At 43.7% G+C, this 14,380-nt stretch overlaps 1 protein-coding gene across 1 annotated transcript in view; it reads right to left on the bottom strand.

Moving 5' to 3' along the window:
• LOC144792699 (tRNA (32-2'-O)-methyltransferase regulator THADA-like) overlaps nucleotides 1–13,866 on the bottom strand; it is a 194,070-nt gene extending 180,204 nt beyond the window's left edge. The window contains exons 1-4 of the mRNA XM_078667856.1: nucleotides 11,671–13,866; nucleotides 8,772–8,949; nucleotides 854–940; nucleotides 25–52 (exon numbers count right to left, since the gene is read on the bottom strand). Coding sequence (XP_078523982.1) covers nucleotides 25–52; nucleotides 854–940; nucleotides 8,772–8,949; nucleotides 11,671–11,795 — 418 coding nt within the window. The 5' untranslated portion in view covers nucleotides 11,796–13,866. The remainder of the gene's footprint in view (nucleotides 1–24; nucleotides 53–853; nucleotides 941–8,771; nucleotides 8,950–11,670) is intronic.
• Nucleotides 13,867–14,380: the final 514 nt, after the last annotated feature.

The raw sequence follows: 14,380 nt of genomic DNA, 5'->3' as shown, positions 1-14,380 counted from the left end.
GGAAGATGAGAATTTGTTACTAACCTGCCTGTAGGTCTCCCAATGACAGAACCTGAAATGAAAAGTTTAGGGACAGATGAATGTCTGTTATCACTACCCAGATTATTTGTGTGTGGCGGGGGCAGGAAAGGAGATGAAACTGAAACAAACGGAGCATCCCTTAATGAAGTATGCAGAAGCAAACAGAACAGCCTTGTTCCAACATCACTGTCATGGAGATCAATACTCTAAAAACAGGGCCTATATACAGCACACTCCTTGTAACGGCACACGCTTGTTTCATTTGCACACTCTGCCTTTAGCACACACGCAGGTATATTGCAACTTCTCTTCTATCACACACTCCTGTATGCCTCTCACACACATGTATCTCACATACATCTGCATATAACACGGTACTCTTCTATCACGCCCTTATGTGTACTGTAAGGAGAATTAACATTTCTTACAATGCACACAAAAAATGGATTCAGATTTAAACCAGAAGTGCAATTTTTTTTCTTGTGTTGGGTTGATATGGGACTTTCTTGGTTTAATCCAAAATCTGGAAAGCCTGTTTATATCACATGAGCAGGTGTGTTGGCACTCCTCTGATATCATACACTTAGCTTGATTGTACACTTTAGTTTATATGACGCTCGAGTATATAGCATACTTCACTTGTATCACACTCCACTTACAGCAATCCATTCAGGTACTCTGAAGACTTCACCTTTGAGGGGCACAGAACAGACCCTAAAGCAACAAAAAGAACCTTCTGAATAGTTACAACTATGGCACACCTATTTGTTGACCCTAAGCTTCACTGACATAACATTCCCAATCTGTGTGCACTGTCAGGCTGGCCTCTCACCTCTGTGTTGGCCAGCAGGCTGCCCATCAGTCTCTCCACTTCTGCTGAGACCAGAAGCTCATTGGCTTTGTAGAAGTGTGACAATATCTAGAGAAAGATGGAGAGACACAGAGGGAGAGAAAGCAATGAGAAGAGTTTACAGACAGCCTCAGGTTGACCAACTGCTCACAACAGACGTGTTATATAATGCATGAGCTAGTGACACACGTCGAAATGCAAATAAATAATTAGATTTAAAAAATCGTGAAAGGTTAAGGTGATAGATTATGGAGGGACGATAAAAAACAGAATCTTGCAAATATGGTTCAATCAACCAAGGAGGAAAAACCTGGGTTTCCAGGTAAATGTGGTTCAAAATATTTGAGGGAATATTGACAAGGGGTAGTACCACATCCATAGAAATGTGATCATTCCCTGCTCTGTCCCTTCCAGCATACTGAATCTCCTGCAGGGCCCCCTAACCTACTTGTTAGTTTCATTAGGAAGGATTAAAGTTAGCTGAATGTTACTAAGTAACCACTGGTTGTCAACCTTTAAATCTCAACTCTGGGCAGATTTACTGTAAGGTTACCAGATAATTCCATGTCATCAGGGAGACTACTCCTGTAATTAAAGTTTTCTTTTTACAAACTTTTGCTCATTTGATCTTTAGTCCAACAGGACATAAAAAAGACCAATGCAAGCCTCTGCTCAATGCAGACAAATAATGGAGGATGCCCCCTACTCTTAGTTGCAGAACTTGGTCAAAAGGAGCTCCTGGCTCACCTGCCATGTCTGAAAAAGATCATTTAAGCGGCATTCTTCAAAAAAGGCATGGAGGAATCAGGTATTCGTGTTGATACGCAACTGCAATGCTAGATAAAGGAAGATATCCCAGACTTTTAACTTAAAAAGTATAAATAATTCTCAGGGATCAGTAATAGTAGGCCATTGGGGAGTGATTCACCTAATGCATTCCCAACTGTTGACTCCAGCGTTTAGGTTTTCAATTCAATTCATTTGTGTTTATATAGCGCACGGCTACCCAAAAGGCCCTCCTAGTGCCTTATAAAATAATTCTGTACTTATTAAGTCCCAACTACGCAAACAGCCAAGTTGTCAATAATTTCCTAAAACAGCTTTCATCTTCCTTAATCTAACAGGCAGATTATTCCACAATTTTGTCACTATTGAAATGAATGAAATGAAATAGAATTTATAAAGCGCATGGCTGCCCGGGAGCGTCCCAGCGCTAAAGTACAGAGGACAACTGAGGACAACTAAGGGGGGCCCTGGCTTTTACGCATCCTGTGGAAACAGGAACATTTTCAGGAGCTTTCGGAATCTCACATAGCTTGGTTCGGTTCGAAGCCTGACAGGGAGGGCATTCCAAAGGGTCGCAACATTAACCGAGAAGCAGCGCCCCCCAGTCCTAGCCTTCCTGACTCTTTGGACTATAGCCAGATTTCCGTGCACGGAACGCAGAGCCCTGGCGGCCTTGTAGGGGTGGACCAAGCTCTCTAAGATAGGGGGCCCCTTGCCCTGAAGGGATTTGTGGGCAATGCACATGGACTTGAATTTAATCCTTTCCCGAATTGGCAACCAGTGGAGGGCTTTGAGTGCGGGTTTGGCCGAAGATCTCCGGGATGTACCTATCAGCAACCTGGCCGCCGAATTCTGAACACGCTGCAGGATGTTAATAGTTTATTCTGGAGCGGCCAACAAAAGGGCATTGCTATAGTCTAATCTGGACAGAATTAGACCTTGGATAAGCAACTTCCTAGATTGTGCCTAAAGAGAAGCAACTTCCTAGATTGTGCCTCAAAGAGAAGGACCTGCTTCCACATCTTACTTTCCACACTCCTGGGATCTCAGCTAAATTTAAGGAGGAGGATCTCAGGGGTCTAAATGGCCTATAAGGTTGCGTTGTGTGCTGGAACAGTTGAGGATCGTTTTTGAGATATGCTGTGTGAGCAATACATAGGGACTTTAATTGAATTCTTTGCTTAACTGGGGGCCACAGCAGACCGACCAGAGACATCAATACTTTGGTATCTTCAACAGCAGATGCACTGCTGTGCTCAGGACCACCTGCAACCTTCTCATGTGCTGCGGACGGCCAAGGTAGAGGGAGTTTCCATAACCAAGACAGGCTACTGCATGCTGTGGGTAATGCAATTTGCTCAAAGTTTTGCTTGATTTTCATGACAGAGACTATTTACATAGCTAGTCGTGGAGATGCAATAGCTGTTGCTACAGATACCAGGAAGAAAATGATAGACGTTGATATTAAAGGTTTTAGGCGTGACTACTGCAGTAGTAGATTACACTGAGAAAGCATGTATGAAGAGATAGTGCTGATACGTGGCTAGAAGTCGAGTACTCTAGCTAGCTTAGCCCAGAAATATCAATGGAATTCAGTAAGAGGGAATTAAATGTGTTAACTATTTTGTAAGAAGTTGGTGTGCGTGATCAAGAGTAGATCAGAGACGAGCTGCAGAAGGATCTGCCTGGTACTGAACTCAGACAAAAAGTTCAGAAGGAAAGACTGCAACGGTGTTGGGACAAAGGAGGGTTTTTATAAAAATGCGCTGCCATTGATTGAGATCCACAATTCACAAGGTTGGTGTCTGAAGAGTTCATAGAGTTGAAATGTTGAACCAGTCAGTATAGGTGAAACTGCACAATGATAAGGAAAAAATACTTCATTTTTCAAAAGTTCAGTATTTTTAAAATTACAGAAAAGATTCATAGTGTGGTCAGGGGAACCATGAACATCTGTTGTAGCCGCTTAGTTACTCGGGTATAAACAATCTGCCATTTTGTGAAGCAATATGGTACCAACTCTTTACAATGATGTGGGCTAGAATTTCCTATGCATCATCTGAGAATGTGACAACGGTTATTTTTTCTTTATGTCATACGTAACTTTTGGCAGTTAAACTTTAAAAGTCCAATAACTTAATTTATTCCAAATATTATTGTGGAACTGAATGGAAAAACACTTTACAACAGGAAGACGTCGATATAAGTATTTTTGAGTAGCACTGTGGCAGATGAACAGTTTAAATACAATAGTTTGTGAAGTTGGAAATCCTCAATTAAAACAAAATGTTCTATAATTCAATTGAAATTTTAAAGAGAACAAAAAATGAATTCAAAGTACACATTGCTAAGCTAGCAATCCGAATGTGTGGGATAACACAAAGAAAGAGACATACGCAATGCTATTTGGACACAGAGTGATCCCAACGAGCCGCACGAAGAGCGGCAAGAAAAGAGTTAGATCTTATTTTGCTTGTGCTTGATGGTTATATAATGAAGTCCATTATGGCTCATACCTTTATCAACCTAACGCAGGTGATATGTGCCAAAAACTCAACAAATCGTTACTAAAAAACATCTTTGATGCACTCACATGACCTAAGTTATTCAGTGATTAACAAGTAAGGTTAAGAATGGAGTAGAAAAGGCTTATCAAATAGCACTTGAAGAAGTATAATCAAAAAACATGTTGTAGATGTAATCAATTCTGTTCACAAACATAGGATAAAAAGTTTAGTGTGCAGCAAATTAACCTCATTTATATTAGAATACTGAAATCAGATTTGATGTTGAAATTTTAGTTTGAATTCTCACATTTCATATTAAATTGCTGGTGATAAACTGAGTTGCGCCCTTCAGAAGCAACATTTATTCATTACAAAACACGTTAGTAGGTTGATTGATCCCAATTATTAATGATTATGAAAGAAGCTGTGAATACATAATTTAGGAAAATGTTTCATTGTTGAAGACATTTATTTGTGAAAATAAGGACATATATAAAGGAGGAATAATATTTTTAAAAAGTAATAAAATAGAGAAGGCGACATATAAAGTCCCTCCACTTGTTTTTAGGTCGAGCGTAGCGAAGGGACCTCGTGTATACTTTTAGTATACTTTTGTAAATGTGGGAGGTGCATGCGCTGGGACTGGGGAGGTGCACGCGCTTTTCGTCGTGGCTCTCGGATTTGACCTCGTGAGCGCGCATGTGTGTGTGTGAGCGCGACTCTGCTATGCGCTTAGGAAAACGAAACCTAAGAGCCGCGCGACGTGAGCTGTCTACGGTAGAAGCTCACGCGCGCGGCTCTTAGGTTTCGTTTTCACTGGTTTGTTTGGGTTAAAGATCTTTTAGCCTTATAAGCATCTCTCTCCTCCAGCTTGTTAAGGTAAACTTTCAATACTTCTCAATTGTGTGTCTCCATTTAATATAAAAGCTTTTTCTTGTTCATCGAGTATTTGTGTTTATGGCTGCTTCATTTTAAACACGATTGTGCAAGCTGCTACATAGCAGAGGACTTTGATGCGTGTCCGGTTCTGCTGGCACGAAATCCCGCGGTCCGGGGAAAATCACTTTATCACAGTTTCGAGGTTTCAGTGAGCGCTGAAAATAAATCAGTCCCAGTAACTGCAGCGTCGCCCAGAACACACTGACGCCGGTTTCATCCACTAGTCTCTGCCTGTTTTCTCACTGCGCAGCAGCCCCTCTGTTTACATGCTGCGTCCTTTCTTGGCAAAGGGTCCCAAGCCGTGCATCGAAAGGCTTCGCTTCGAGCCATGAATGCAGCCAGTCTTCTGCAGCTTCACCTCCGATGTTTTCCTGCTTTCCACCGGAGCGATGCTGCACTGATTAATGTATAATGTGAATAAATCTCTGCTCTGCTGTCTGAAAGCCTGTGCATGTTATATGTTTGTATCCTGTTGCATAGAATATTCCTGTGATTGCTTAGGTTGTAAGATTTGTGTACACTAAGTCATAGAGGTTGTCGTCTGAAACTTATCTGTAGATTCAGTGAAATCTGATGGATACTTTAGTTATATGTCTGTGTGTCTAAAAATCTCTGTAACGGATAGTTTTCTCTCGATGATCTTTGAGCCTGTAAGATCTGTTACCTGACGGAAGCCAGCTGTTTACCTAAGATAGCATCGGTGTCTGAACTTTTTATATGACATTTTTGGAACCAGGGCGATGGGTTTGGTCTTTAAAGATGAAGCTTCAACTAACGCCCCCCACCCCATCTTCTAGTCCGGAAGTGTTGACTACTGTCTGAAATGGTGCAATGCATGGCTCGTCTGCAATTCGGAGGCAGTATAACCATACGTACATCCATTATATATTTACACACATCAACAATGAGGTCCGTATCAAAGTAACCATGCGCAGCTTGAACATACATACCACTGCAATCAAGAAAACACCAGCATTGCATGTTCTAAGTGTAAGGACTGCAGTGGTATGCGATGATCGTCACAGCATATATAGATACATCAATAAAGGTTAGTGGCTTAAAATTAGTTACACAATACATTTGATAATAATAACATTCATTATTAACAAAAGTCAAGATACAATTTAGTTTGAACGGTTTTCTGTATAAATGGTTAGTATGTCTCACGCCTTTGTGTCTTCATAAATAGTCACTATTTCTCTTGACTTTGTATAGCTGAATGGGGTAATGCACCTACCGAGATAGCTGTGTAAATTATATGTCACTGGTTGTACTTTCGAAAGGGACAGCACAGCCTTTCATGCCCCCAACGTTGGTAAAAGAAGCATCGCTGAGTTTGAGTAACATCTTATATTTTAAAGGGCCAGGAAACATTATATTTTGTGTGGAGTGCGTCATTGAAAGGTTCAGAAGCTCTCTTGCATGATAGAATTGTTCTTGTCTTTTGCCCTTGTTTTGGACAGCTGGCTCAGTGGGTAACAGTGCATGCTGCAGAGATGTGTGCGTGAAGTGCCTGTGGGAGGTACAAATCTAGGTAGGAACTACGCAGCCTCCTGCTCTTTGGAAGTGGATGAAAGGAATACTGTTGCGTTTGGTGACACTGCCGTAGAATATTGAAAGGCAAGGGATAATTTTAGTGCGATTTATAAAAGCCAGTATGAATGATTTTGTGTAAACGTGAGGTGACACGTTTGAGTCCCGGCAGGGACGACTCAGCCTTTCATCGTTAATACAACACATATTGCATTACAAATGCTATAGGTGTCACATTTGTGAAAGTTAAAACTATGGGCATTGTAAATGACAAAGCTATTACTTTAGCTATTACTATAGCTATTTTCACAACCAACACATAAATAAAAAAAAATTAATTCACAATACCAATGGCTCAAACTTTCCTAATGCGAGACCTATTGCATTGCAAATGCTTGTTGATGTAGTTGCGTGTGAAGTTCCACTTGCAAGTCAAAAAAAAGATTACTTTTGATTTTGACATGTTCAACAATAGCTAGTTATCGCTGTTCTGTAAAGCGAGGCATGAGAGCGTGCATTGCAGAGCTTTTTGGGAGAACCCCCAGGTCAAGCAGAATCTGTGGTGTTTCTAGACAACTGAAACACCCAATTGTTTTATGGCCATTTCTTGCAGGGGCTTCACAAAAAACAACCACGAGGACTGACAGGGGAGACCCCTCAGCAATCCTGCATATTAATGCTTTAGGAGAAAAGATAGTTGTAAACGTACTAGGCTTGACCGTCTGGACAAGATTGGACAAAACCAAAGAAAAGCAGCTGTCTTTTTCACGTTTTGGGTATCTTTAAAGCCCTAGCCTAGCAAAATGTCATCTACATATCAAGCACCATAAAGAGATCAAGCATAATTGGCATTACGATGTTTGCCTCACCCTCTATTTTGGACATATTTAAAAAAACATTCAGCAGAACAATAGAAAATTTGAGACGTGAGGGTCCAAAACAATAAGTGCATCAGCCCAGGAAATTGAACAGAGACAATCAAGTTGGACTGCAGGTCTCTTACAAATATTCATCCTTCAAATACGGATAGCAGTTTTAAGTATTATAGAGAGAAAAGGCTTTAATCACAAATGTGCTATTCAAAGCACAAGATATGGAATCAACACCCATCGAAAAGTATCTTCAGCAGTCTATAATGTCTTTCAGTCAATCAACAAAAAAATTTAATTCCATAATAAACAGGTCCGGACTTGAATGATGTTCGCTTTCAATTCTTTATTGTGGTATTCCAAAGCAGATTAAGAGGTCCAATTTTACAAAAGATTTTTTTCGTTTTTAGCCAACGCGTTTCGTCTCAAGAATGAGACTTCTTCAGGGCTCATAAAGCTGTCTTTATGAAACTAATGTAAAACAGGGCGGTTCCTCTATTCAAGCAGATATTTAAGTAATCTGTCAATTCAAATCTGTGTCTTGAAATAACGAGAAAGGCATGGTAGCCAGAAGCATGTTGATCAGCGAAAGTGGAGCAGTACGGAGCTGCTCCACTTTCTGCTTGAATAGAGGAACCACCCTGTTTTACATTAGTTTCATAAAGACAGCTGAAGATACTTTTCGATGGGTGCTGATTCCATATCGTGTGCTTTGAATTCTGGGCTTTGAATTCTGGGCTTTGCCCTTGAAGGAACAGACAGGGTTGTGTTCCTTGGTTTCTTGAGCACCATCGCCATACTTTGAGCCACAGATGTTAACAGGTGCAGGTTTCTTTGCCTCAACCCTTGTGCGTTAAAGTGTATTACAAATGTGCTATTGTTTGTCTTCTCGAATTTAGATAGAGAGAAACCTAGAATGCTGATATCAGAGTTTAAGATCTAAAATTGCAGCAGAGTGCGGAGGATATTGTGCAGCTCTTATTTCCACCTTAAACTCAGTGAGAGGAGGGGATGGCAAATGTGACTCTCTAGAACACACAGGCATTTATCGAAGGCAGTATAGTCTACAACATGCTAAACCTAAAACAGTATGTTGTGACAATCTCAAGAATATGGGAACATGCTGCAACACTGACATATCAAGACAAAAGCAAGAAGGAAGGTCTGTTGCTATCAGTTACGACACCTTAACCTGTCAGGCTGAATTCACAAAGTGGAACGCGATGGTGTATGAGAACATACATGACCACAGATGGACACCCTCACCTTCTCCAGCTTATTGAAGGTGCCAGAGCTGCTGGCAGACTCCAGCTGCATCAGGAGCAGGCAGCGGACTATGGGCAGCAGATCATCCACACCCACCGCTTGCAGTGATGGTATCTTCCCTTGTAAGAGCTCCAGTGCCTCCTCCAGACTCCTGTCCTTACAGCGCTTCACTGACTCCCTTGAAAAGGAAAGGCATCTGTTTAAGCAAGGCATGGCATCCATATCTGCCTATAAACCCACAATCTGTCCTTTATCAATAGCAAGCTCTTATCTAGTGCACAGACATTTCTCTAGTGCTCGTCTGTAGCATTAATCTCACTTTCCTACAGACCTCACTTGTGTGTGCTCCCTACAGGCCTGACATCGTTCACTACAGGTCCTAAAACCTCTCCTGCAGTAGCTACAGCCTGGACCTTGTGTGCTCCCTCCAGTGTTTCCTTAGTGCCATGTGGCGTCAATGGTACTACTCCGGACTCTAGCATCTTTATCAGCATAAAGCTTAATAATTTGTTAATCTATAGCCCAAGACTGCATCGCTCCCCTACAGCCCAGAAATGGTTCCTTCCTTTGCGGTTCTAAAACATAGCTCTTCAAACTCGTGTAGCTCCCCATGTTCCTCTGAAGCCCAGCAAGGTACTCAGTGCCCCTTATATCCTGTGATTTACCCTATGGCTCAACATGTTCTTCAGTGCATCTCTGTATCACTGCTTGCTCCCAGTGCTTCTCTATGGCCCTGCATGTCCCATGTTCTTTCATTGCCCTGAAAAGTATCTGTGCTCAATTAAACCATAAAGTTCTCCCGTAACTCTGCAAGCTCTCTACTCTGCTAGCTACAGCCTCTTGCCTCTAATACTAGAAGCTACATAGAGCAGTGGTTCTAAACCTGTAGTCCTGGGACCTCTAGGGACCAGCAATGCCTACTCAGGGGGTCCAGAACTTGCTCAGAAAATGAAATAATATTAATAAATTAAAATGCATATAAATACAGAAGCAAAATATAAAACTGAAAAATGTTAAACGTTCAGTAAATGAGAAGGAATTAGAAATTGGAACCTAAAAATGAAGTTGCTATCTTCAGACTGATTCGTGGGAGCAGTGCAGGTGCATCAAACAGACTAGAACATGGATGGCCCCAACTGAATGTAGAAAAGATGCAACGATCCATTAAAATTTAGATTTTTTTTTAATTTGTTTCAATTAAATAAAATATTTCATCATTTGTGTATTTGAATAATGTTTTTGCAGAATTGTTGTGCATTGTTTTATGGTTCAAATGATCAATATAGCTTAGGTTTGGGTCCCCGGCTTCCAAGAATGCCTCAGTGGGAGTCCCCGGATTCCAGTGATCCAGTCAGGGTCACTAGATCCCAGTAACAATTAAGTGGAGGTCCAGAGAAGTCAAAGGGTTAAGAACCACTGGCCTAGAACCATGGGTGTTCTGCTATAGGCCTGCAAGTCCATCTATGCTCCTCCCTGTACTCCCCACTTGTTCCACCACATTCTGTTACTCTATAGCCCTGCTTGCGTCTATTCTCCTCTTGAGGCCTTCAAGTTCTCCAGTAGGAGCATAGGTGCTTCTTTTTCATTCATAGCTCAGAAAGTCTATTTCCCCCAGAGCTCTGTGAGTGTTCAGCTAACACACTAGAAGCTCTGCTCCTCTAAGTCATGCACATTTCCCTGTGGTTCTCCTCAGCTCCGCAAAACCTTCTGTATTCCATGGTGGCGCTGTATTCTATGGTGGCGCTGTATTCTATGGTGGCTCTGTATTCTATGGTGGCGCTGTATTCCATGGTTGCATGTTCAGTGACAATAAAAGGCACAACACTCTCAGACAGGACTACTGGAATTATGCAAGTCTGTGGCTGCAACATCTTACTTATAATGATGGATTTGTCATACTAGCCACATAACTCACTGCCTACTACAGAATTCTGGCCCCAACAGATCAAGCCTTACTAAGAAAACAGTGCATTTAAGCAGGCAGGCAGTACCAGACAAGTTGTAATAGTTGTTCATCTTTCACCTATTGATCAAGGTATTCGGGTGTTTTATAGGTAAACAGGGTGAAAAGGTGGCCCACTTCGTTGTAATGCCCCCAACACGAAACAAAACCATAGATATTTAAAAGAGATTTACACGGGTTGGAAACAATTTTTCCTCCTTTGTCATGGACATATTTTGCTTCATTATTAATGTTAAACCACGCACTATTCTCAAAGAACTAGTTATTTCAAGCGGCCAATAGTGAGACAGAAACATACCCAAATCCAGCCCAGTGTAGATGTATTTAGCCTTGCTTTGTGCTGATTGTAAAATTATATGTTTTACACAAACTTCTTTACAAAGGGAGTTAGAAAGATGGGGTTAACAAAGGGTCGCTTGAGTGCATTCGTGCAAGGCAAACGTGTTATCTGCTGGTGAAAATAATAGGATCTTGTGAATGTGTGTAGTGTTCTTTCTTAAATACATTGAGCTTTGGGAACACTTCTGCATCAGTTTGGGTTACAATATGGAGCTAATAAGCTCATATCGTGTGCCACATAAAACGCCATTCGTTGCTTATAATTCAGCCAGCCCTGCTGCATAATCCGATTCTGTAGTGCCGCATAATTCCAGTAGCCCGGTCTATGGGTGACAATTAAGGTTAATACAAACAGCCCAATTCTCAGTAAACATGCGAAAGTATTTCGCATCTTTTTGTAAAACGTAAAATAGACCATTCGGACTACAGACCACAGCACATATCAGAGTGTAAATTTAAGGACACAGGTTAGAACTAGGACAGGGGCCGTTTAGCTTCACCTCCTGATAAAACAGGTACATTTAAGTTAGGCGAAAGCACCAACAACTAATTCAGATTACACTAAATATTTGTAAAATATAGCCGTTCATATCTTACCCCGCAGACTGACAAAGCTTCTGCGCTAAAGCTGCCAGGCACTCCCCAGCGGCCCCTAAGTGCCCCTGGCTTGAGTCCTGGTAGAAAAGGAGGCACGCCTGGTACTGTGCTGGGGTACCTTCCATAACCCCGGCTGCCACTGTAGGACTGGGTTCAGTGTAAGGGGGCTTCCTGCAGACCCTGCAACGCTCCCTCGGAAGGCCGAAACAGGTCAGAAGGGGGAACGGCCACCAGCAGTGAAGCCAAGGCACTCGGGGATACAATGCCAGGCTTTCTGCCAAATATCACCGCCGGCAGGGCTCTAGCAAAGGGCACAGGGAAGGCAGGGCTCTACCAAAGGGATCAAAGCAGGTAAGGGGGCAAATGTTTCGACCTACAGAACTCTGCCCGCGGAGGCATGGCTGGTACTGTGGCAAATGTCACTGTTGGAATCCATGGAAGTTCGGAAGAAACATGTCACTATCTACGGGGGTCTGCCAGGGAGAGGCCAAGACAGGTCAGAGAGCAAAGGTCATCGCCTGCAGAGCTGTGCCAGGAAACCTGAAGAGGTCAGATATTCAAGGGCACCCACTGCAGAGCTTAACTGAGGCAAAGGCAGGCAGAGGCCCAAAGTTCACTCAATACTGAGCCTGAAACCAATGCAAATCAAAGGGCTGGGTCACCACCTGCAAAGCTTAGACAGAGTAGCAGTGGTCAAAGGCCACTCCATGCTGAATACTGACAGGGGAAGAAAGACAGGGTAGATGGCAACGGTTCTGTGAGAGGAAGAAAGATAGGGCAGCATGTCTCCAGGGCACTACAAAACCACTCTCTACAGCACTCTACCAAAGATAGGACAGCTTGTCTCCAGGGTACATCAAAACCACTCTCTACAGCACTCTACCAAAGATAGGGCAGCATGCCTTCAGAGCACATCAAAGCCACTCTCTACAGCACTCTACCAAAGATAGGGAAGCATCCAGAGCACATCAAAGCCACTCTCTACAGCACTCTACCAAAGATAGGGCAGCATGTCTCCAGGGAACATCAAAGCCACTCTCTGCAGCACTCTACCAAAGATAGGGCAGCTTGTCTCCAGGGCACATCAAAGCCACTCTCTGCAGCACTCTACCAAAGATAGGGCAGCTTGTCTCCAGTACACATCAGAGCCACTCTCTACAGCACTCTACCAAAGATGGGTCAGCGTGTATCCAGGGCACATCAGAGTCATTCTCTGACGCACTCTACCAATGATGGGACAGCATGCCACCTGGGCACACCAGAGCCACTCTCTACAGCACTCTACAAAGATGGGACAGCATACCACCTGGGCACACCAGAGCCACTTTCTCCAGAGCACTCTACCAACGATGGGACAGCATGCCACCTGGGCACACCAGAGCCACTCTCTACAGCACTCTACCAAGGAAGGGACAGCATGCCACCTGGGCACACCAGAACCACTCTCTACAGCACTCTACCAAAGATGGGACAGCATGCCACCTGGGCTCACCAGAGCCACTCTCTACAGCACTCTACCAAAGATGGGACAGCATGCCACCTGGGCTCACCAGAGCCACTCTCTACAGCACTCTACCAAAGATGGGACAGCATACCACCTGGGCACACCAGGGCCACTCTCAGCAGCACTCTACCAAGGATGGGACAGCATGCCACCTGGGCACACCAGAGCCACTCTCTACCAAGGATGGGACAGCATGCCACCTGGGCACACCAGAGCCACTCTCTACAGCACTCTACCAAGGATGGGACAGCATGCCACCTGGGCACACCAGAGCCACTCTCTACAGCACTCTACCAAGGATGGGACAGTATGCCACCTGGGCTCACCAGAGCCACTCTCAGCAGCACTCTACCAAGGATGGGACAGCATGCCACCTGGGCTCACCAGAGCCACTCTCAGCAGCACTCTACCAAGGATGGGACAGCATGCCACCTGGGCACACCAGAGCCACTCTCTACCAAGGATGGGACAGCATGCCACCTGGGCACACCAGAGCCACTCTCTACAGCACTCTACCAAGGATGGGACAGCATGCCACCTGGGCACACCAAAATCACTCTTTGCAGAACTTTGCTAAGGACAACGCAGTGGTTCGGAGGGAAGGGCCCCACCCACAGACATCTGCCCAGGGCCCAGGTGTGTCACCCTCTGAAGAGCTTTGTCAGAGGGTCCAGAGCAGATCAGAGTTGAATTCACGGAAGTCCTCTCTGTCAGCCGGGGAGAAGCAGAGTCAAAGGAAAATAAACTCTTTAACACTCTTTGAAATCGTCGACGCAGATCCACTAAATCAAGAAACTACGAGAGGCCAGAAAAGAATGGGCACATTCAACGAAGCCTAGACCATGCAGGATCCATGTGTATTATCCATCTGTCCATCACTTGGGGTCAGAGGGTAAAGGAGGGTCTTCCGGTTACCATAGAGTCAAGGGAAACCTGCAGCCGGAAGCGGCGGCGCTCTCTCCGCCTGCGCAAGTCCTCGGTGGTGACGAAGGAGGTAGAGAGTGGACGGTGGAGCTTGACTGCCATCTAGTGGCTGCAGAGAAACCTTCTCTCATATTCACGGATGCGCTGGGTGTGTGGTGATAAGCTATTTAGAGAAGCATGCCGTCTGTTTATTTGTGCGTTTTTATATAGCGCGGAATTTACCCGAAGGTGTCAGAGCGCTTCATAATAGGAACAGAACTGATACATGAGAACATTACAAGT

This window comes from Lissotriton helveticus, chromosome 11 (assembly GCF_964261635.1).
Source record: "Lissotriton helveticus chromosome 11, aLisHel1.1, whole genome shotgun sequence".
Taxonomy (NCBI): Eukaryota; Metazoa; Chordata; class Amphibia; order Caudata; family Salamandridae; genus Lissotriton; species Lissotriton helveticus.
This window is presented reverse-complemented; position numbering and strand designations above follow the sequence as displayed.